General features: G+C 58.4%; 2 protein-coding genes across 4 annotated transcripts; both read right to left on the bottom strand.

Annotated features, from left to right (window-relative positions):
• Positions 1–288: 288 nt before the first annotated feature.
• Positions 289–15,014, bottom strand: LOC141734634 (ETS translocation variant 3-like). Of its 3 annotated transcripts, XM_074566646.1 has the most exons (5): positions 14,790–15,014; positions 13,421–13,483; positions 12,182–12,419; positions 9,819–9,934; positions 4,355–7,244 (listed from the first exon to the last, which is right to left on the bottom strand). In XM_074566646.1, the coding sequence occupies exons 2-5, from the start codon at positions 13,464–13,466 to the stop codon at positions 6,058–6,060; spliced, it is 1,587 nt and encodes a 528-aa protein (XP_074422747.1). In that variant the 5' UTR covers positions 13,467–13,483; positions 14,790–15,014; the 3' UTR covers positions 4,355–6,057. The 3 variants fall into 3 exon arrangements, with proteins under 3 accessions (XP_074422748.1, XP_074422747.1, XP_074422746.1); XM_074566647.1 differs by lacking the exons at positions 4,355–7,244; positions 14,790–15,014 and adding an exon at positions 289–369 and having other exon boundaries at positions 13,421–13,930; XM_074566645.1 differs by lacking the exon at positions 14,790–15,014 and having other exon boundaries at positions 13,421–13,925.
• Positions 15,015–16,499: 1,485 nt separating this feature from the next.
• Positions 16,500–21,665, bottom strand: LOC141734669 (SLAM family member 9-like). The gene is made up of 7 exons (XM_074566723.1): positions 21,566–21,665; positions 19,372–19,701; positions 18,769–19,041; positions 18,568–18,693; positions 18,279–18,370; positions 16,971–17,058; positions 16,500–16,837 (listed from the first exon to the last, which is right to left on the bottom strand). Exons 1-6 carry the CDS (start codon positions 21,633–21,635, stop codon positions 16,984–16,986), a joined length of 966 nt encoding a protein of 321 aa, XP_074422824.1. The 5' UTR covers positions 21,636–21,665; the 3' UTR covers positions 16,500–16,837; positions 16,971–16,983.
• Positions 21,666–23,139: the final 1,474 nt, after the last annotated feature.

Here is a 23,139-nt window from a genome sequence, read left to right as displayed (position 1 = left end):
GTGTGCGAAGAGCCAGGAGGTTCCGACCCCTAAAATCCTGCCCTGACCCGGGGGGGGGGGGGGGGCATCGTCCGTCCCCTCCCCCCCCAGCCCATTTTTTTTTTTTTGGGGGGGGAAAATCTCTAAAAACGGGCAAAATCCAGCCAAAAGCATCCAGAGGCGGCGCCGGGTCAAACACACCCCCCCCCCCCCCCCTTCCCCCCCCCCCCCCCCCGAAAAAAAAACCAACCCAATTTACCAGCAGAAGAAATTGCTTATTTAAAAGGTTTATTTAACTTTTAATTTGAGGTAAAATACTTTTTTTGTTTTGTTTTGTTTGTTTTGTTTTCTTTCAACTTCCATAACAAAATACAGAGCTATCAGATACCCCTGGAAAAAAAAAATATGTATATTATACATATATTTCTATAACATTACATCATATATATATAATATATATATATGCAAACTTTTTTTTTTTGTCGCTTTTTTTGTTTTTTTTTTATCTCCGCGCTTTTTTTTTTTTTTTCTTTTTTTCCTTCTTTTTGGAGACTTTATAGAAAGTGGAACGTCTAAAGGCACTGCACAATGGGGGGGGGGGGGGGGTTGTGTTTTTTTGTTGTGTTTTTTTCTTTCTTTTTTGGGTTTTTTTGTTGGTTTTTTTTTGTTTTGTTGGTTTTTTTTTTTGTTTTGTTTTCTTCAAGACTACTTTACACGGGTATGTACATCGCCGTCGCGCACGTCCCGGCCCCTTCGCTTCCCCCCCCGCCCCCCCCCGCCCCCCCGGGACGTGTACGCGTCCGGCTAAAAATCCCTGCTGGATCGAATCCTAGTAAAAAGTCAAAAAGAACATGCCGGGGGGGGGGAAGAAAAAAAAATTTTCTTTTTTTTATATATATATATATAAAAAAAAAAAAAAACAAACAAACGAATACGACGTTCTATCGGTAAATACTTTCTCCTTAAAAAGCACTCTAAAAAAAAAAAAAAAAAACAAACCCCAAAAAACCCCCCAACCCCCCCAAAAAACCAAAACAAAAAAAACAAAACAAAAAAAAACAAAAAAAAACAAAACAAAAAAAAACAAAACAAAAAAAACCAAAACAAAAAAAAACCAAACCAACCACAAAAAAACCCAAAAACCAAAACACAAAACCAAACAGAAAACAAAAAAAACCAAAAAAATCCCAAAAAACAAAAAAATCCCCAAAACCAAAAAAATCCCCAAAACCAAAAAAATCCCCAAAACCAAAAAAATCCCAAAAACCAAAAAAATCCCAAAAACCAAAAAAATCCCAAAAACCAAAAAAATCCCAAAAACCAAAAAAATCCCCCAAAACAAAACAAAAAAAAACAAAACCAAAAAAAACAACAAAAGCCTAACAACCCCCCCAAAAAAACCAAAAAAAAACCCCAAAATAAAACCAAAAGGCAAAAAAAACCAAAAAACCAAACAAAAACCAAAAAAAACAAATGAAAAACCCAAACAAAAAAACCAACAAAACAGAAAACCAAAAAAAAAAACCAAAACAAAAAACCAAATAAAAACAAAAAAAAAAAACAAAAAACCAAAGATACCAAAAAACCAAAAATACCAAAAAACAAACAACCCCCTCCAAAAAAAAGCCAAACCAAAGAAAAACAAAAAAACCCCAAAACACCAAAAACAAAATAAAAAAAAAAAACAAAACGCAAAAAACAAAAACAAAAAAATGACAAAAAAACAAACAAAAAAACCCAACAACCCCCAAAAAAACAAAAAACCCCAAAAAACCAAAAAAAAAACCAAACCAAACCAAACAAACAAAAAAAAAATCACAAAAAACCCCACAACCCCCCCCCCGAAAAACCCCCCCCAAAAAAGCAAATCACCGGTTTTCGCTTTTCTCTCCCCGACCCGATTCCAACCATTTCAAACCCAAAGAAGAAATTCTTAATTTTTTTTTTTTTTTTTTTTCCTTTTGAAAATCCGGAAGGCGCAAAAACCAAAATAAAATAAAATAAAATAATAAATCACACCCCCCCCCCCCAACCCTCCTCTTCTCCCCCCCCCCCTCCCCCCCCCCCCCGCGCGCACACGCAAAATTACCTTAAAAACGTAATTATGGAATAAATAAAAAGACAAAATTCAAAAAAAAAAAAAAAAAAAGCGCAAAGCGTTAGGGACACCCCAACCTGCCGCGGGCGGGCGAGTTACTGCTGCCGGAGGGGCTCTTCCTCCCCCCCCCCCCCCCCTCCTCCTCCTCCTCCTCCCCCCCCCCCGGCTGTCGGGGTCCGGGGGGGGGCGGGGGGGGCTGGTTTCAGCTCCGCCGCTCGTTGGGCGCCGCCGGGCTGCTGTCGGGAGGCGTCTCCCCCCCCCCCCCCCACCCCCATCTTCCCTTTTTGGAAGGGGGGGGGGGGTGTGTGTGTGTGGGGGGGGTGGTTTTTTTTCACACACACACCCCCCCCCCCCCGGGGTTGTCCCCTTAGAAAAAGTCTGTGTCCGACGGACCCTCCGCGGCGACACCGGTTCACAGCCGCCCCCGCCCCCCGCGAACTCACAGCAGCGGCCGCCGCCCCCCCCCTCCCCCCCCCCCGCTCCAAACGGTTTGGCACATCGGAATAGAGAGAGAGAGAGAGAGAGAGAATTTTTTTTTTTTTTTTTTTGGAATTTTTGGGTTTTTTTTGGAAAATTCCTTTTTTTTTTTTTAAAAGGTTTGTTTTTTTTTTTCTCTGAAATTTTTTTCCTGAATTGGTTTTTTTCCTGAATTGGTTTTTTCCTGAATTTTTCTTCTGAAATTTTTTTCCTGAAATTTTTTTCCTGAATTTTTTTTTCAAATTCTTTTCTGAAAATTTTTTTCAAAATTTTTTTCCCTGAAAATTTTTTCCAAATTTTTTTCCCTGAAAATTTTTTCCAAATTTTTTTCCCTGAAAATTTTTCCAAATTTTCCCTGAAAAATTTTCCAAAATTTTTCGATTTTCCCGATTTTTTCCAAATTTTCTGATTTTTCCGAATTTTTTCGAAATTTTTTCGAAATTTTTTCGAATTTTTCTGAAATTTTTTGAAAATTTTCTGAATTTTTTCCGAATTTTTTGGAATTTCCCCCAATTTTTTTCAAAATTTTTTCCCAAATTTTTTCTATTTTTTCTGATTTTTTTCAAAATTTTTTCTGAAATTTTTTTCCTTTTTTTCAAATTTTTTTCAGAATTTTTTCCAAAATTTTTCTGAAATGTTTTTTCCTGATTTTTTTCCCTGAAATTTTTTTCACTGAAATTTTTTTCCTTTTTTTTTTGAAACTGTTTTCTTCTTTCAAAACTTTTTTTTTTTTTCTTTTTTTCCTCCTTCTTTCCAACATTATTTCGACATGCCCCCCCCCCCTGCCCCCACCACCTCTTCTGCCAAGGCTGCCGCCAGGCAATGTGAAGTCCGGTGGGGAAGAGCCCCCGCCTCGCGTCGGGGTGACCCCCCCCCTCACTCCGAGCTGACGGGGACGTGGCGGGGGGGGGACACACACCCGGGGGACGCTCCCTGGCGTCACTGGTCCGTTGTCCCGAGAACCTGAGTCCGTTTATCCCTGAACGCGCCGAGCTCCCGCTTTGCAGTGCAATGGCTACGAAGACAACGACCCCCCCCTTGCCCCATCCCACCCCCCACCCCCCCAAAAAATAAATTTACAAACTTTTAAAGCCAAATAACAGCTCGATTTGGGGGGTGGTTTTCTTTTTTTTTTTTTTTTTTGCTTTAACTGGAGGGCGCCCGCGGGCTCCGGCACTTCGGGGTCGGGGGGTGGGGGGGGACGGGACGATATGAATTCCTGATGGGAAAGGCCTCGTGTTTCTAATTCCTGAGTTCACTCGCTGAGCCCCCCCCAACCCCCCCCCCCCCCCCCCCCGGCTCCGATCCCTCCGGGGCCGGATCGAGGGGATCCTTCCCCCCCCCTTTTTCTCCATTCCCAGCTCCATAAATCCATGCGCGGGGCGGGGGGGGGACCGGAGCTCAGCCTGGGGAAGGGGGGGCCGAGCTCGCCCAGGGAAGCGGATTAAAATCCCCGCATCCCTCGGGATGGCTCCGGCATCTCTCGGCGGGGCCCGATAGATGCACACCCCGCCCCCCCCCGGCTTTTTACCTGCCTAATTAACGTTTGCAATTAATCTTTGTGCTCGCAACGCGCTCCCTCCTGCAAAGAGTCGCCCAGTTCTGGACTGGGGTGGGATGGGAGGCTGGGGGGGGGGACGGATCTACCCGCGGGAATAATCTCGGGATCCGGCTCCGGCCCCGTGGCAATGGGTTGTTTCCAAGCTCCTTTTCAAGGAATCGTCAGGGATTCGGGAGACGTGCGCGTTCCCGGCGTGTAAATCCGCAGCCTAAGTTAATCAGCCTAACGAGAAACGCAGCCGCGGAGGGAAATAGCAGATTTATAGCAAAAAAAATTAATAATAAATCATCATCAATCAATCAATCATCATCATCATCAATCAATACAGCGAGATTTACACCGCGGAGCCCTCCTTCGCTCCCGCAACCACCGCGCGGTTCTCCGGTTGTTCTCCGGCGGCGGATAAAATCCCAAATAAAAAGAAAAAAAAAAAAAAAATAATATATATAACCCAAAAAAACCACCAAAACCAAACAAACCCGAAACCGACCTCTGCGAATCCCAAATCCGCCGCCAAACCCAAAGCGGCGGCTGCTGCTGCGGAGCTCGGGCTGCCCCCGGCCCCCCGGCTCACATAAAGTGTACGCGTAGTTAAGGCATGAGTCAAAGTGATAGGGGAAAGAAGGGGGGGGGGGGAGAAAAAGGGGGGGGTGGGGGGTGTTGGGGTGGGGGGGGGCGGGGAGCTGGGGGGGGGGAACGACCAAACAAAAGCGATCGGATTTAACAAAGCTCCTGTCATTCCTTCGCCATGAACTCACCGCAATCAGCTCAGTCTTAATCTTCCAATCGCTCCCGACTCCACCCATACAATTAAGAATATATATATATATATATATTTTTTTTTTAAAAAAGAAAAACCTAGGGTACATTTTAATGCGTATATTAAAGGCATTAGGTTATTTTTTTTTTTTTCCCACCCCACTCCCTTTCCCTGAAAGATTTTTGTTGTTGTTGTTTTTTTGTTGTCGTTGGTTTTCGTTTTGTTTTTTTTTGTTGTTGTTGTTTTTTTGTTTTTGTTTTTTTTTGTTTTTTTTTTTTTTGTTTTTTTTTAAAATAATATTTTGCTCATGGCTTTTGCAGTTAAAAATCGAAAAAGGCGAAAAGGACCATTAATCGTATCCTGAAGCGCTACCGAGATCCGCTTGGCTCCCTCTCCGGCAGCGTCCCCAACCGCGCGCCGGTGACATTCCCAACTCGTGTCTCTCCGCAACCTTCCGACAGTGCAAAATTCCCCTCGCTCCCCTCCTCCAGCCTCCCCCCCCCCCCCTCCCCACCCAACCCCACCAAAAAAAAAAAACCCCAAAAAACCAAAAAACGCAGCCGGTTTTCCCAGCCTGACGCACGGCCCCGGCTGAAAGGGGCAGGGAATCCTCTCCCGCCATCACCCCGGGCTCCATATATCAAAAATAAGACGACTACTAAGGGGGAGCTAGACGGAAATCCGGAGATTCCTGCTTCTAGGAGAAAAAAAAAAGGAAAAAAAAAAATAAAAAAGAAAGAAAGAAAATCGACCGTCTCTGGAATTCCCTCCGTCCCGGCGGAGGCCTCAACCCCGCGCCCCGGAGTTGGCGCGAGGCGCCCAACTCGCGCGCGGCAGCGGCGGCGCCGGCGGCTTCCCATCCCCCCCCCCGAAGCCTCTCCCAAACCGGAGCGGAGACAACCGCGTCTCACCTGCAATCCAACAACGCCAACAAAAAGAACACACACGCGCAAAAAAAAAAAAGAAAAAAAAAAAAAGAAAAAAAAAACAAACCCCAAAAAACAACCCAAACCAAAACCCCCTAGTTTCTAGAATTACCAAACCAGGCTAGCCCCAGCGCGTGCCCCCCCCTCCCCACCCCCCCACCCCCCCCACCGCCTGCCCGCCCCCTTCCCCACGCTCTGCAACCTTGCTACATAAATACACGGATGTTTTCAGCGGCCAGACGGACTCTGCCGGGGTTTAGGCGTCGGAGGCGGCGGCGGCGGCAGCGGCCGTCACGGCTTTGGGAGCCGCCGGCAGGTGCGGGGTGCCCAGCGCCCCGTTCCAGTGGAGGCGGCCGTTGGGCCGTTCCTCGGGGCCGTCGACCTGCCGGTCGCCGTTCCAACGGCGTTTGAGACGCAGCTTGGGAGGCATGAGGGCGTCCTCGCGTTTCTCCTGAGCTCCCGCTTCGCCGGCGGAATCGCGGGAGGGTTTCTCCCCGCTGCTCTCCCCTTGCTCCTGGGATTCCTCGGCCGAGGAACCGGCCTGGCTGGGTGCCGGGTGCCACGACGGCGCGGCTGGTCTGGCAAACACGGGCCCTTTTTCCTCTTCCAGGCCGGCAGCCGCGCCGGAGCTTTCCTCTCTCTCGTTTTTCTCTTTTCCTTTCGGCGGCAGCGGCTCTTCGGACTCGACCTCCTTGTCCCCGGCGGGCTCCACCTTGACCCTGGGAGGAGGAGTAGCCAGCTGGGGGGCGGCCGGTTCCTCGGCGCTTTCCAGTCTCTCTCGGTTTTTGCGCCCCACGGGCGGAGGCTGGAGCTTGATGGGAAACTGGGGCTGCTCCTCCAGGGGCATTTGGCACTGTAGCGGCGGCACCATGAGCGGGTAGCGGGGGAAAGTCCGCGGACTCAGGTGGTAGTTGAAGACGGAGCAAGCTTGCGAATGCAGGTAGTGTTTCATTTCCTCGGGGTTAAAAGAGAAGCAGCTGCTACCTGTGAAGGGGCTGAGACCCGGCGAGGGGCTGTAGGAGAAAAGGGTGGGAGTCAGGGACAACGCCGGAGAGATGGGGACGTTGAGGACCCCGCCGCGCCCCGGCAGAGGGGACACGGCAAAGGGGCTGTGAGGATCCGGGTAGATCCCAGGCCTGGTGAAAAGAGGGAGCATAATATCGGGCTTGCGCTTCTGGTGGTTGACGCTACCGGCGCCCACGGCGTTGCGTGAGGCCATGAGATCCACGCCGCGGCGCCAATCCGAGGAGCCGTCCTCCAGCTCCGGCATGTCCGGCTTCCTCTCGCCGCCGTCACCCAAAGCTTCTGGATTAGATGGGACCAGGGATCCACCGGAGAATCGAGCGGGCTGGGCATCTTCGGTGGGAGAATGGCTGTCCAGCGGTGGGAAATGGAAGCGGGACGAAGCCGTGGGGACAGGAGGAGCGCTCTGAGGCACCACACCTGGGACAAGGGAAGGGGCCGGGGTGGTGGGGGGGAAGAAAGAGGACGGGAGCGAGTTAAATCACAGGTAAAGAGCTGCTTTTCGGGCTGCACCCGCAGGCGTTTGGAAGAGTAACAGAAAAATACCACGCGCTATCAACAACCCGGCGGGCGACGAGATGGGAGGTGCCTTCCCCATCTGCTCCCTTCCCCGCTTCTCCTCTGCCCACCTCAAACCCTCGCCGCCGCTGGGGATGAAGCCTCTCCTCCCTCCGCCCGCACCCCTCGGCTGAGGTTTTGTGAACCTCCAGCGCCACCGAAAAGAACTTCCACTTTCGGACGGCCTGCCCTGACCTCCTCCGCCCTGGTTCAACCAGACGGCGGCTCGAGGAGGGTGCGTGAGCAGCGGGGTGAAGCAATCGCCGCTCCAACGCCACCGGCAGAAGCGCTGCCGGTAAACCTCGCGCTCCCGGGGCTGACTGAAAGTCACTGATTTGGGCTTTTCTGGGAAGACGCGCCTCCTCTCTTAACGTTTTTGCCAGCTCCTCTTCCACCGCCGTTGCCTACGGAGCCGCCTGTCTACGACGAAACTCCTGCCATAAACCAGCCACAGGGAGGCAAATTCTCCCACCTACTTTCTCACGTCCGCAACGCGCCCCTCGGTTCTCCCTTCCCCTTCAAAACCGCGCCAGGCCAGCGAAGAAACCCGATGCCAGCGTGCCCCAAACAGGTTCGATATCCCAACCCCCATCCCAGCCAGAAGGAAAGAAAACAGGTTGTAATTAGACAAGTGCATTCCAGTTCTCCAAACTTCTTTTTTTAAATGCGTGCCCCAGAGATAGGAGGGAGTGGCTGCAAACAGGGAAAAGGAACGGCAGTGAGCAATATCGAGCTGGAACTGCCCAGACTCGTTGCTGCAAGTAATTATAGATTTGCCGTGCAGCTTCGTACTACATCTTACACCCCCGCGCTTTGGCTAAGGGCTCCTGGAGCGTAGATTTCCTTCTCCCCGCTGCCATAAAGGCGGCGCGGCCCACACAGGTGAAGCAGAACGCCCTTTTCTGAACATTTCTATTCTCCCGGCCCCGTTTTCGGGCTTGGCGTGCGTGCGCGCGCCGCGAAGGCAATGCCTTGAAACGGCCTTTGCGGCGGGACTCCCCGGGGGCGGGGAGGAGGGACGCGGGTCGCTTCGCCAGCCCAAAAAAAAAAAAAAAAAAGATAAAAAAAAAAGTAAATAAATAAATAAATGAATGCAACGCGCAGCCACCCGCCGTACGTAGGCACAGGCTGCACGAGCCCCGATGAGAAATACTCTTGCCCACACGGAACCTGTTTTTCTCAGCCGCCGGGGTTTCAGAGGCAACATTCAATCCCCAACTTTCCCCTGCTCTCCCTCTCCCCTGCCAGACGGATCTTCAAGGCTTCCCCTGGGGCGCTCTTCCAGAGGTGAGAACTCAGGGCTGTGAGAAAAGGCTGGTTCAGGCGCCTCTGCCTTCACGCTTTCTTTGCCGCCGAGGGTTTGCAGTCTCGGGCCCTCGCCGTAATGACTTCCAGAAGGGATTTTTCCTTTTTTTTTTTTTTTTTTTTGATGGACTCGATGGCCACTAATTTCCCTGCTTGCGCCGTGGCTGCGCAGTTACGGAGGCCATCACGCCAGCTGTAGAAATCTAGCTGGGGCGGGGGGGGACGGGACTTAACTCCACCAAAAAGTTGCTCGCAAACAAAAGGACCCTCCTTCCAGAGAAACCACAGCAGTTCTGCTGACTCTGGGACAAACCCAGACCGAACTCCTGCTACTGCTCCTGGCAAGAGACTCAAAGGCCTTTTAGGATGAGAAGGGAACAATTATGCTCCGTTCCCCAAATCTTTTTCGTTACCCCGAACGCCGTTCTGCTGTCAGGGAGAATCGAGAAACACCCGCGATTTCGGTCAAACCCAGGCGAGTTGCTGCTCCGCTCTGGGAACCGCTCAGCGCTACGACGTTCCTCCGAGCTCTCGAGAGAAGCTGGTTAAGAAAAGCTCCTTTCTGCTGGAAAAGGAGCAGACCCGAAGCAAACCAGGGGCTTTTGCAGAAGCGGGGAGGGGAACAAACCGCCGTTAAGCCGCGAACTTTCCGACAGCGCCCGCCCGCGTGCGTGCCTCGCCGCGCACCTCTAAGCTCCTTGTCAAGAAGGGTCACATTTATATGGCCCCATAAACCTGCGTTACAAACACGTGAGTGAGGCAAGGGCCCTGCAAGAGAACTAAAACCCGCTTATCCCAAGGACACCCGCCCCCCGCCCTCGCCCCCCAGGCAGCAAAGCAAAGCAAAGCAAACCCGCGGCGACTCCCATAAAGACGGGCCGACAAGCCAGCTCCAATAGGAAACCAAAATGCCTCCAGTCACCCCCGAAGACAACCACGGCTGCGGCTGGGACAAACCCGAGGGGAAAAAGGGCTCCAGATAAGGCTTTATCGGCGTCCAGACCTTCCCACCGCAGCAGCGTTGATTGCCCCGACCGCCTTTTAAGCGCAGGAGATGACTGATAGAGGATCTGCGGATCGGTGCCGGCCCCGTTCCACGCTTAAAACCAGCAGCCCCGACCCTCCACTCACCGTTAGGCCGAATGTTAATGAAGGGGTAGTTGGGCATCACCAGCTTGTTGAAGTTGAACTTGTAGGTAAACCTTTTGCCTTTCGTCTTGTGGAGAATCCTCTTGTTGTAATAGTATCTGGTAACAAAAGGTAAAAGAGAGCGATCAAAGCGGGCGGCGATCCGTTCAAAGGTCTCGTTCCTTTTAGCGCTGTCGACATCCACCTCTGAAGCACCTACAAAAATTAATTCGCCCCGAGAATTTATGTTATTAGGACAATAAAAAACAAACAAAAAAATATTAGTCCGTTGGGAAGTTTCCAAACGACACCCGCTCCTTTTACAACGCGTTCTTTAGCAGTAGGTTCCAAACCGTTTTACAGGTCATTATGTTCCTTCGAACGTGCGGGAAGAGGCGAGATCCTGAAGGGAAGAGAAAGCCGAACAACAAGCCAAGCCCGTACATGTGGTTTTCACCCCTGTCCAAACTGGGACCAGTGCCATGGGTTGGGGGCGGGGGGTCTCATACAGGCATCCCGCATGGTGCCGGCACTTCACCCCTATTCCGAGCAGTGCAAGCGCCCCGCAGCCAGCGAAATACGCCCGGCCGGGGGGCTGTGACTGCCAGGGGAACGCTCCAGGACCCGGGAGAGGAGAGGAAAATTCAAGCGAACCCGCGCTAAGACACACAAACTGGAAGAGGGGAAGGTGTACCAGAGCTGGGGCCGAACAAAACTCCGTGCAAAAGGCACCAAATTCCCCAGAGAGCCTCAAATTTGGGTTTTTTTTTTTTAATATACTTCTGCAATCTTCACGGCACCCAGGCTATTGTAACAGCTTACGGGAGCACGGGGCTGGAAATCGGGAGAGCTGGTTTCTGCCGCTCTCATGCCCGTGAGCAAGTTGCTTCCCGTCTGCTTCACCCGCTTGCACCTTCGGATTAAAAACACTCCCGCGCCTTCGCGGGCAGCGTTGGCTCAGGGCGGTGGAGGGCAGGCACTGGGAGCCAGCCCCGATCGCCGCCCGGCCTCCCCTCCTCATCTTCGCGGCTCCGGACGAAAGCAGAAGAACTCGGCCGCGGAGACAGAGGGTACAATCCCCACCGCAGCCTCCTCCCCGCTAAACCCCCACCACTGTTTGTCCTCGGCCTGGTGTACAAACAAAGGTGTTACAGGCGGCTCGTCGCCGCCGTTCTCTGTCCTTAGGAGGCGGATTAACACACGCCGCCTGTTGCCACAGCGCGCACCAAACAAAGCAGGAGTCGGGGAGGGGAGGAAGGAGCCACAGGTCCCCAACTGAAGCGGCTGCCGACACCCGCAGCGCTCTCGCCCCGTCGCCGTCACACTCAGCATCGAGATGCCAAGACGTGATCGGTGCTGGCAGGTGGAGGCTATTTTCCCCTCCCATGCACCAATTACAGTCTCGGTGCCACCGAATTTATTGTTTCCTTCCTGTTCCAGTATGAGACTCTTGTGTTTGCTGCCTTGTTTGTCTTTGTCAGCTCCACCCAGGAGGTATCGGAGGGCGTAAGGCAGCGAAGTCCACGTTACTGACTGATAATGCCCCAACCTGTCAGGAACTCGGCCGCTCCTGGCAGGTGACAGGCCTGAAATGCTGCAATACTTCAGTTTTCCGCTGTCTGACTTCAAAATACCCAGCGATAACTGGGGGAAAAAAAAAAACAACAAAAAACCAAACCCTACAGAAGGGTGTAAATAAAAGAGGGCAAAGTTGTCCTGGAGGCTTTGGGGTTGTGAAGTGCAAAGCCAGGAACGCTCAGCCCCTGTCTCACCCAAAGGGACACTGGTGGCCAGAGGGTGGCCTTAAGGATACCCAAATTTTGTGTCACGGGGCCTCGGGAAAACTCCAGGCCAGGCCATCGCCGTGGGACTGGCACCAAACCTCTGCCTCGCACGGATTCGGCGGTAAAGAGCCAAGAAGAAATTATGTTAGAAAGGGGAGTTGCTTTCTCTGAAACCCTTGATGGGGCGATAATAGAGTAACACCCCTGGTTTCCTCCCACACCTTCATTGCTCAAACCAGCAGCGGCAATGGAAGCTGAGAAAAAAAAAAAAAAAAGAGAGAGAGAAAAGCTCCCCGGAAGGAAGTCATCCCGATAACGTCAACCTGAGCTAGAGGTGCAAATTTACACCGTGACGCAGAAGAGGGCACGGGGAGCTCCCTCCCCCTCTCTCTCTAATCACACCCAAGTACAGGGCGAGCAACCTGCCATCCCAGACCTCAAAATTCGACACAAACCTCCCAAAAACGCAACCGCCGCCGAGCCGGGGACTGAATATCTACAATTAGTTAGCCAAACGAGGCAGGGGAGGCTGGAAGGAGGGCACCTCACCAGCCCCTCACCTCCACGGAGGTTTCTCCTCACCTGAGCGCCCGGCTCAGCTTGTCATAGTTCATCTGGGGTTTGCATTTCCTTCTGCCCCACAGCCGGGCCACTTCGTCAGGGTCCTTGATGACAAACTCCCCGTACTCGCCCTGCTGCCAGGCGATGACATGGCGAAACTCCTCCTTCTGCAGCAGCTCCAGGATGAAATGCCATAACTGGATCTGCCGGGAGCCGGGGCTGGACTCGGTTTTGTAAGCCCACTCCGGGAAATGATAACCTTGGAAAAGGGGCAAGAAAAAGTCGTTCAGACAGTGACAGGAGCACACAACAACCGCGTATTTATCGTGTTTTCTCTTAGAGCGAGACCACAGAGCATCGCTGGGGGCTGTAATTCTATTAAACATCCAAGGTGGAAGCAGAGAAACATGGCTCTCCTACTCTCCTGCCCATTTTTTTTTTTTATTTTTATTTTTTTTTTTACTCTTCTTAGCCCTCCCCTCTCCTCGGAGAATCCCCAAACACCACCAAAAAATGGTAAAACCGAAAGGGACAAAAGCCTGAGAAGCGGTGGAAAGGAGCCCAAAAGCTTCAGAAATCGCTACAATTTGGACTCCAGGTGGCCCAAACAAGGCGAATAATCCGGATTTGAGCATTTGGTGGGCTGATGTTGGGGGCGGGGGGACGCAAGGGCGGATAGCTCTCAGCGCCTCCCGCTCCCCCTTATTTCAGAGCCCGGCCGCCCGCTCCAGCCTTGACTGCGCCGGCAGATGTTTCTGAGCGCCTGCCAAGTTCGGCTTTCTCGGAATAGTTTCCCAGCACAACTACTAACGCGAGGCTTTGGGTGGGTTTTTTTTTTTTTTTAGGTTTTTTTTTTTTTTAATTTTTTTTTCCAAATCATCGTGGCCACAATTTCAGGCTCTCCGGCAGCGGGGAAGAAGCGGCATCACGCTCCAACGCCACCCACACCACTCTCGCAGGCTGCCGCCGGAGCCAAAACCAGGCACGAGCTCTACCAAAGCGGAGGGGGATCCACCTTAGAGATCCCAAATCCTTAGGGATAAAACAGCTCCGGCAAGATTTATTTCCATATTAAACCCGGCGCTCTTAAAAACACGCCGACAGCCCGTCAAGCAAACGTCTGATCAATCCTCACGCGCACACGGATTTTGCCCACGTACGAGAGCTTTTGGGAGAGGTGGAATTAATCCCTCCTGAGCTCTTTTATCCTGGGAAAAGAATTCGGAACAGCTGAACAACTCAGCTTTTCGCCCTCCTTACCTCCTCCTCCTTCTGGCTTATCCACAATGCTGCAGCCTGCTTTCATTTTCTCCCTCCTGCTGACTGCGAAACAGAAGGAAATCGGCATCAGCGACATCCCCGCTCCATTCTCGCGGGCGGCACTTTGGAATTTCACGGCGGAGGCCACCACCAGCCGTCCCCCGAGACGCTGCCCCGGGGTTCTCCCTCACCACAATCACCCCCTTTTGCCGGGGACAAAAATAAATAAATAAAAATAATAATATTTAAAAAAAAAAAAAAAAGTGGTGTTTAAGCCCTGCCCGGCCGTTAAAGGCGGCGAAGGGACCGCGGCGGCACGGCGAGGCCGTCAGACAGACAAAACAAGCCAAACACAGTTTGTCTTCTGTTCCGAGACGGGTTCGGCTGCCAAAATACACACGCTGCTGAGCTCGCCCAGATGTACCAGCGAGGGAAAAACGGGGGGGTGGGGTGGGGGGTGAGAAATCAAATCAAATCAAACCAAATCAAATCCCGGCTCCCGATCCCCCCCCCCCCTTCCGAGACGCCACATCTGATTCCAATCGGTTGAGGTGGGCTCGGCTCGGCGCTACCACCCGGCGCCTCGGAAATCAAGGCCAAAAAGGTAAAACAGGCTCCAGGAGGAACGGGGGAAACATCCCCCCCCACCCCCCCCCTCACCGAGCCTCTCCGGTAGCCAGACGAGCCCCCCCCCGCCCCGCAGGAACCGTCCCCGCCGGGTTTTCCTCCTTTGAACTGTTCAAAGGCTGGAAATGGCTGCCAGGAGGAGCCGAGGCGCCGCGGCGGCGGCCGGGTCCGGGCTCCCGTTACAGCCCCGCCGCCGCCGCCGCTCCCTGCCGCCGGCCTGCCCCGGCCTGCCCGCCGCTCCCTCCCCTGCCCCGGGCGGGGCCGCCGCCGCACCGCCGCCCCCCCCCACCCTTCCCCCGGCAAGGGCCCAAGCCGCCGCCGCCGTCTCCCCGCCGCTCCTACCCACTCTCTCTCCCACCTCCCCCCCGTTACCGGCCCCCACCGCCGTCGCGAACCGTCCGCCCCCACCGGCCTCCCACATACCGGGGCGCCCGGTTACCGGGAGGCCCCCCCCCCCGCCGCCCGCAGCCGTACAGCGCTCTCACAGCCCCGCCCGCCGAACGACCCCCGGTAACCGCGGGGTCCCCGTTCCCCGCCCCCCCGCCCATCACCACCGGGCCCCGCCACCGCCTTCACCCCACCAAGGGACTCCCGGTTGCCGGGAGCAACCACGTCCCGCCGCCCCCCCCACCTCCAACAACCGGCCTCGCCAAGACCTCGCACAGCAGGCGGTCCCCCGCTCCCCAGCGCGATGGCGGCGGCGGGAAGGGGCGGCTCGGCCGCGCCCGGTACCGGGACCCACCTGCGGGGGCGGCGGGGGCCGGGCAGGGTCCGGCGGGTGAAGCGGGTGCGGTGGGGCGGCGGAGCGCGCCCAGGCCGCGGTGCCGATGCGGGGTACGCGCCGCTCGCCTCGCTGCTGCCGCCGCCGCTGCCTCCCCCGCACCGCCGCCGGAACCGGAACCGCCGCCACCGCCCACACACTTCCGGGCACGCTCCCACGCGCTTCCGCTTCCGGCCCGCGCCTGGCGGGAGCGCGCACGGAGCGGCCACGCCCCCGCGCGGCTACGGGTGGCGGCGAGGGACAAAGGAGGGCGAAAAGCGAAGGGCCCGGCGGGGCCGGGATCCAGCTGTGCAGGGGGTCCCGCTTTACCGGGATCCAGCTGTGCGGGGGGGGACTGTGTGAGGATCCAGCTGTGCGGGGCCCCCGCTACACGGGCGTCCAGCTGTGGGGGAATCCAGCTGTGCCGGGGGTGCCGCGTTAGCGGGATCCAGCTGTGCGGGGGGGGGACGGACGACGACTGCGTGAGGATCCAGATGTGCAGGGATCCAGGTGTGCAGGAATCCCACTTTACTGCGATCCAGCTGGTGGGGGGGGAGGGGGCTGAGGATCCAGCTGTGCAGGGATCCAGCTGTGTAGGGACCCTAATTTGCCAGGATCCAGCTGTGCAGGGGTCCCCCTTTGCAAGGATCCAGCTGTGCGGGGCTATGACCGTGTGAGGATCCAGCTGTGCAGGAATCCAGTTGTGCTGGAATCCCGCTTTACTGGGAGTCAGCTTGGGGGGGGCGCTGAGGATCCAGCTGTGCAGGGGTGGGACTGTGTGAGGATCCAGCTGTGCAGGGATCCAGCTGTGCAGGGATCCCACTTTACTGGGATCCAGCTGGGCGGGGGAGGGGGAGCGAGGATGCAGCTGTGTGGGGATCCAGCTGTGCAGGGGGGTGACTTTGTGAGGATCCAGCTGTGCAGGGGCTCTGCTATACAGGGGTCCAGCTGTGCAGCGATCCAGTTGTGAAGGTTCCCACTTTACTGGGAACCAGCTTGGGGGGGGCGGCGGGGGCGGGGCTGAGGATCCAGCTGTGCGGGGGGGGGTGTGACTGTGTGAGGATCCAGCTGTGCAGGGATCCAGCTGTAACAGGATCCAGCTGTGTGGCGACTCCGCTGTATGGCGATCCAGCTGTGCAGGGGTCCCACTTTCCGTGGATCCAGCTGTGCTGGGGGGGGTGTGAGTGGATGAGAATCCAGCTGTGCGTGGATCCAGCTGTGCGGGGACCCAGCCCTGCAGGATCCGGCCTTGGGCTGGGGGCAGCTGGGGGCCACGGAGGGGCGGGGGGGGGGTCCCACGCACCGGACACCCCTCGTGTGTCTCCCGATGCGCTGCACAGACCCATGGGTGCTATTACCCCCCCGTGGGTGCTCCCCCCACCCCGTGGGTGCTGTGTCGTCCCCCCCCCCCACCCTTGCTGCAGCTCCCGGGGGGGGCGGCTTTGGGACGGGGCCCCATCCCGGTGCCAGCCCCAGCCCTGAGCATGGCCCTGTCGTCGTCCCCCCCCGCCCCAGCTTTGTCACACACACATACCGGCCCCCCACCACCACCCAGAGCCCCCCGCCCCGCTGCGGGGAGGGCAGCCTGGGACCCCCACCAGGCTGCAGAGCCCCCATGTCCCTGCCTGCCCCAAGGCGGCGGGAGGAGGGGGGGGACGACGACTTTGGCCCCCATAAATCCACCCGCAACTTGCCTTCACCCGCCTTTATTAGAGTCATCAGTGAGCTAAAGGGGTGGGGGGGGTGGCGGGGGGACGACCCCCCCCTCCAGCCCCTTCCGCACCCCCCCCGGGCAACTCTTGGAATAGGGGAAAGGGGATGTGGCAGCCCAAAGGGACGCTGCCCCCCCGCCCCCTCCCCGAGTCCTGCTCTGCTCCCGCAGCAGAATCGGGGGGGTCACGGAGCAGGGAGGGGGCAGGAGGAGACATCACGGGGGGGGGGGGGGGGGACACAGACACACACGAGCGTCTGTCAGCCCACGCCGCCGTCGGGGGGGGGGGACTCGGCCATCACCGTCCTGCTGCTCCGTCCTGCTCGGGGACAAAGCGGGGGACAGTCAGCGCGGCGATAGAACCGGGTCCCTTCGGGGTGGGGAGGGGGGGGTGACGTGAGGACGGAGCCCCCCCACCTCCACCCCCCCCCCCCGGTGCCGGCGGTACTCACCGGCCGTGGCGGGTTAGGCCAGCACCTCGGCGCCGCCGCCCCCGCCTGCCTGCACCCAGCTGTAGATGGTGGTGGGGTGGTCCCGCTGCTGGGGGACAAAAAACAAGGAGAACCCCCCCCCCGCCGTGAGTCACCATCCCTCCGGGGGGGGGACGGTCCCCAGCCCCTGGGGACATGGAAAAAGGCCTCAGCGTCCCCCGCTGCCGCCACCCCGTCCTCCCCCCAGGGAAGCTTCGAGCGGTGCCGGGAGCCGCTCCCCGGGCTGAGGAAGGGGCCTGTGGGGAGCCAGATGTGCAGGGAGCCAGCTGTGCCGGGGTCCCCGCTTTAGCAGGATCCAGCTGTGCCGGGGGGATGACTGCATGAGGATCCAGCTGTGCAGGGATCCGGCTGTGCCGGGGGGTCCCACTTTAACGGGATCCAGCTGTGCCGGGGGGATGACTGCATGAGGATCCAGCTGTGCAGGGATCCAGCTGTGCCGGGGTCCCCCCTTTAGCAAGATCCAGCTGTGCCAGGGGGATGACTGCATGAGGATCCAGTTGTGCAGGGATCCGGCTGTGCCGGGGGGTCCCACTTTAACAGGATCCAGCTGTGCCGGGGGGGATGACTGCATGAGGATCCAGCTGTGCAGGGATCCAGCTGTGCTGGGGGGTCCCACTTTAACAGGATCCAGCTGTGCCGGGGGGGATGACTGCATGAGGATCCAGCTGTGCAGGGATCCAGCTGTGCCGGCGTCCCCGCTTTAGCGGGATCCAGCTGTGCAAGGGGTATGACTGCATGGGGAGCCAGCTGTGCAGGGATCCAGCTGTGCAAGGGGGGTGATTGCGTGAGGATCCAGCTGTGCAGGGATCCAGCTGTGAAGGTGTATTAGTATATGGGGGCCCAGCTGTGCAGGGATCCAGGTGTGAGGGGGATCCAGCTGTGCAGGGGTTCCCCTTTACTGGGATCCAGCTGTGCGGGAGTGTGACCATGTGAGGATCCAGCTGTGCAGGGATCCCACTTTACTGGGATCCAGCTGGGGGGGGAGGGGGCCGAGGATCCAGCTGTGCAGGGATCCAGCTGTGTGGGGACCCTCCTTTGCTGGGATCCAGCTGTGCAGGTGGCTCCGGGGGCTTCAGGGATACGGAGGGACCCTCGGCCACCGCGCCTGGAGGGGAGGGCTGGAAACCGGAGCCCGGCACCGGCATGAGCCGTGTTCGGCCCCGGCATCACCACGAAAGGGGTCAGGAGCTGAATTTGGCTCCGGCATCACTGTGCCGTGGGCCAGGAGCCGAATTTGGCCCCGACCCACCCCCCCCAAACCAGCCTCACCCTCTCATCCGTCTCCGGGGGGGATCTCCTCTGGATCTCGGCATACTGCGGCTCCGGCGGAGCGTCCTCGCTGGTGGGGAAGGCGAGGGCGGCTGCGGAGAGAGGAGACGGCGGGGATGAGCCGGGGGGAGCCAGGCGGAAGGGACGGGGGGGCTGGAGCCACCCTGGTCCCAGCGAGGCCAGGCAGGCAGAGCCGGAGCGGAGGAAAAAAGCCAGTTCCCTCTTTCCCGGCTCTGTTTGCCGAGCGATCCCAACCGCCGGGACACGGCCCTGACCCGGCAGCGCCCACCTCCCCCGGCTCTTTTCTTCCTCCTCTTCTTCTTCTTCCTCCACAGCCAGACGCCGCCGAGCAGGGCTCCCGCAGCCACCACCAGCAGCACCAGGCACGAGTGCCACCTCTGCCAGCCACGTGTCTCTGCGGGGACAAACCGTGGTGGGTGCCAGGACCCCGCCGGGCGGGTGGCACCGGGTGCCGGGGGTGGTTTTTTACCCTGCTGCCGGCACAGGGTGTCCAGGCGGACGGAGACGTTCCGCTCCTGGATAGGATTTCGGGCCACGCAGGTGTAGGTGGAGTCGAAGGTGCTGGCGGGCACGGCCAGGCACAGGGTCCGGTTGTCCTCGCAGAGCTGTCCCCACGGCGTCCCCGCCTGCCAGGTGGCCTCCGCATCGCTGCCGGCCGGCAGCCGGCACCGCAGGGTGACGTTGCACCCTTGGGTGGTGAGGGAGTGCAGCTGGGACTGGATCTCCGGCTCTGCCACCGGCCCTGTTTAAGGCGCAAGCAAACACTGCTGTGTTTGGGGACGCCCCGGGGACACCCTGGGGACACCCTGGGTCCCCCAGGGAAGGTGACCTGTGCTGGAGGGGCAGCCAGAGGGTGCGGGAAGGGGAAGCGCAGGTGGGAGTGGATCGCGGTTAGTCATAAACCCAGGAAAATCCCCGTGACAGATGCTCAGCAACAAGAGCAATTTCTCTTCCCCTTTCCCAGGAGCTGATAACGCCGGGAGTGAGAGGGTTTTTATCGCCTCTCCCATGAGCTGGTCCCACCGGGGACCTGCCGGGGGCTGGAAACCCAGCGCCGCCACCCGCCGCTCACCGTAGACGGACAGGTTGAAGGACTGATCCTCCACCAGCGCCGGGTGCAGTTTAATCCGAGCCCCGTAGACCCCGCTGTCGCCCCGCTCCAGGACCCTGATCTTCAGCGCCGTCGCGTTGAACATCTCCAGCCGCTCCTTGAACCGGTCCTTGGGGTCAGGGCGCTTGAAGCCTCCGGGGCTGAACTCTGCCACTTGAATGGTGGCACCGGCGCCGGCTGAAAAGCTCCACTCGATCTCCTTCACCGTCTTGTTGGGGGGCAGAAGCGGGGAGAGCAGCACAGACCCCCCCAGGACGCCATTCACCTGCCGGGGCTCGGTGGCCGCGGTGCCTGGACGGGAGAGGGATGGTCTGGAGGATGGAGACCCCCAGCAGCCCCCCCGGCCCCGAGGCACCCGTGGGCATCTGCCCACCCGTGCCTCAGTCACGAGAGCGCGGCGCCCGCCTGCGATGACTCATTTAATCCCACACCCGTCACCTCCCCTGCCAGCATCCCCGGCGGCCGGGTACCACACGCGGGGCTGGGCGTCCCCCGGGGCCAGGGGGGATGTTTGGGCGCTCGCGGGGCCTTCCCAGCGTCGTCTTGCGTTGTCCCAGTGTCACCTTGTGTCTCCCCACGCCGTGTACGGGGTGACAGGGGCCAGAGGGGCTCCAGCCCTCCCAGCAGCTCCGGGGCCTCCTCCGGCCCCGCTCCCACAGCTCCGTGTCCTTCTGGTGGCCCCGGAGCTGGAGGCAGCACTGCAGGGGGGTCTCCCCCGAGCGGAGCAGAGGGGCAGAATCCCCCCCCTCGCCCCCCTGCCCACGCTGCTGGGGATGCGGGGTGTCGGGGGGGGTCTGGGCTGCTTCTCTTCCTGGGGTGACAGCGAGATGCTCCCGGCGGCAGAGCCACCCACACGGCGGGGGCCGCGTCTCTGAGATGCCACCAAACGCTGCAAGAAGCCGACGCAGCCTCCCCCCCCCACCCCCCCCACGCCCCGAGCCGGGGGACAGACGGACAGGGTGGCCACATCGCCACGCCGCAGGAGCCGTCCTGCACCCCAGCTCGCAGGCTGTTCGCTTCCTGCGCGCTTTCGGGGCCGGCTCCGACCTTTCCCCCCCCGCCCCACGCTCACCACCGCCGCTTTGGTTTGCAAAGAGGAAGGCGAGGCGAGGGGAACGGCTCGGCCGGCGCATCGCTGGCAAACCACACACACGGGGCGTTGGGCTTTCGTTACCCCCGTCACGCCAGCACGGCCGCGGACCCCTCACAGTGCTAGGTGGGGGAGCGGAGAGGGGGCGGCGGAGGAGGCGGGGGGCAGGGATGCGTTTGGGTACCACCTCGTCGGATGCTGCCTTGGCTTCGGCGGCCGTGACGGGGAGCGAGACCGTGGCACCGCCGTGTCCCAGCCGTCCCCAGGGCACCCAGGTCAGACCCCGGCCAGCCCCCAGCCCACCCATTGCACCCGTCGAGCGTTTTCCAGCTTCTCTCCCCGAAATGGCTGCAGGATGCAAACCCCCCCGCCCTGGCCCCATGGGGCCAAGCCACCCTTCAGCCTCGCTCTTCCTCCTCGCGGAACCATGCAGGCGGACAAAAAGGACAGGTCGCCCCTTTTTTGCCTCCCTCCGTAACTCGCCAAAATTCATTTCCCCTTTTCCCCACGGCGGCTCGGCCGAGCCCGGGGTGCCCGGCAGTAGCCACAGAGCAGAAGAAGGAGCCAACAGCCCCGGGCATCGGCCCCGAGGTTTCAGCTCCGGGGTCCCAGCCCCATCCGGGACCGTAAACCTCTCGGGAGCTGATTTATGCCGGCAGTAAAGCGAGGAGGGGAGACTGAGCTACGCCCCGCATCGCTTCCCCCATCGGCTGCGATGCCGAGCCAGCACCCCCGGGTCACCCCCCACCCCGACCCCGAGGGTCCGCCGCTGCCCCGGTGCATCGTTCCCAGCTCCTTTGCAGGGGAGAAAATCTTTTTCTCACCCTTAATATTTCATATATTTTCTAAACCCCCTGGGGATAACGTTCATTTTGCAACTGGGACCCTAAGCCGCGCTCCCCAGCTCTCTTTCCCACCACCACCCCCCCCGGTCGCTAAAAAATGGGGGTCGCTAAGAACTGGGGGTCGCTAATAAAAAGGGGGTGGGTAATAAATGGGGGTCGCAAGCTTTGGAAAAGCTGTGGTGCCCTCCCAGCGCGGCCGCCGCCCTCCCCTCACGCCTACCTGCCACCACGAGGAGGGGGACCAGCAGCCAGGGGACGCGGGGACGCGGGCGGCCGGGTGACATCCCCATCGCTCCCACGCTGGGTGCTCGAAGGCTCGAGCTCAGCTCCCACGTACCGGCTCGGAGGGTGTCAACATGCAAATCTACCCCCACCTTCCCAGGGGAGTGGCGATGGCCCCGCCGTGGGGACATCAGCGGGGACCTCGCGGAGCCCCAGCCGGCGTGGCTCGGGGGGGCCGGCGGAATCTCTCCCTCCCGCTGCGCCGAGGGTTTGGTGCCGGTTCCCCAAAGCCCCCCCTTCCCCCAAGGTTGGTCCCTGAACCGGTCCCAACCTGCCCAGCCCTTGTTTTTTCCCCAGGTGCAATAAATGAAGGCAGGAGGCGGACGCTGCTGCCGGGTAAATAACACCATCTGGGCCAGCTGCGGGGCACCGCGCCGGAGCCGAGCACACATGGGACCAGGGTGAGTCCTTGTCCCCACGGTGTGGCCGCGCCTGGGTGGCTGCTCCACCCGAGGAGGGTTTGGCCTGGCTTGAAACCCTGGGGAGAAGGTCCCCGCTGGCTTGGAAATGTCCCCGTTGGGCTCCCAGCACCAGGATGTGCTGTCCCTTGCACCCAGGGTGGGCTCCCAGCACCCGGGATGCTCCTGTCCCCTGCACCCGGGATGTCCTGTCTCCAGCACCTGGGATTTCTTGTCCCCCACACCCAGCATGTCCTGTCCCCTGCACCCGGGATGCTCCTGTCCCCTGCACCTGGGATGCTCCTGTCCCCAGCATGTCCTGTCCCCTGTACCCGGGATGCTCCTGTCCCCTGTACCTGGGATGCTCCTGTACCCGGGATGCTCCTGTCCCCTGCACCTGGGATTTCTTGTCCCCCACACCCAGGATGTCCTGTCCCCTGTACCTGGAATGTCCTGTCCCCTGCACCCAGGATGCTCTTGTCCCCTGTACCTGGGATGCTCCTGTACCCGGGATGCTCCTGTTCCCTGGACTCGGGATGCTCCTGTCCCCTGCACCCAGGATGTCCTGTCACCTGCACCCGGGATGCTCTGGTCCCCTGCACCCGGGATGTCCTGTCTCCAGCACCCGGGATTTCTTGTCCCCCACACCCAGGATGTCCTGTCCCCTGCATCTGGGATGCTCCTGTTCCCTGGACTCGGGATGCTCCTGTCCCCTGCACCCAGGATGTCCTGTCCCCTGCACCCGGGATGCTCTGGTCCCCTGCACCCGGGATGTCCTGTCTCCAGCACCCGGGATTTCTTGTCCCCCACACCCAGCATGTCCTGTCCCCTGCACCTGGGATTTCTTGGCCCCTGCACCCAGGATGTCCCGCTGTCCCCTGCACCCGGGATGCCCTGTCCCCCGTACCAGGGATGTCCCCTCCACCGCACCGGGGCTGCCCCATCCCCTGGCCCGAGGCTGCGTTTCCCACTGGGGCCTGGCCGGTTCCTCCTCGCCAGCAGCAAAGGCTTCGCTTGAGAAGCTCTCGCTGAAGCAGAACCCCCACCGCGGCGGGGGGAGACAAGTAAGAGAAGCAGGTCTCTGGGGACAGCCCTGTTGTCACACCCCCCCCCG

Source organism: Larus michahellis, chromosome 24 (assembly GCF_964199755.1).
Source record: "Larus michahellis chromosome 24, bLarMic1.1, whole genome shotgun sequence".
Taxonomy (NCBI): Eukaryota; Metazoa; Chordata; class Aves; order Charadriiformes; family Laridae; genus Larus; species Larus michahellis.
The sequence above is the reverse complement of the archived record's forward strand: the minus strand, read 5'-3'. Positions and strand labels throughout refer to the sequence as shown.

Coding starts and splice junctions, on each gene's coding strand:
- LOC141734669 (XM_074566723.1), bottom strand. CDS start 21,635: ATGGGGATGTCACCCGGCCGCCCGCGTCCCCGCGTCCCCTGGCTGCTG. Junction 18,371..18,567: donor GAAGAAAAGAGCCGGGGGAG/GTGGGCGCTGCC, acceptor CTCTCTCCGCAG/CCGCCCTCGCCTTCCCCACC. Junction 17,059..18,278: donor CCCCGGAGACGGATGAGAGG/GTGAGGCTGGTT, acceptor TTTGTCCCCCAG/CAGCGGGACCACCCCACCAC.
- LOC141734634 (XM_074566645.1), bottom strand. CDS start 13,517: ATGTCGCTGATGCCGATTTCCTTCTGTTTCGCAGTCAGCAGGAGGGAG. Junction 12,420..13,420: donor TAAGCCAGAAGGAGGAGGAG/GTAAGGAGGGCG, acceptor CCCTTTTCCAAG/GTTATCATTTCCCGGAGTGG. Junction 7,245..9,818: donor CATTAACATTCGGCCTAACG/GTGAGTGGAGGG, acceptor CCCTTGTCCCAG/GTGTGGTGCCTCAGAGCGCT.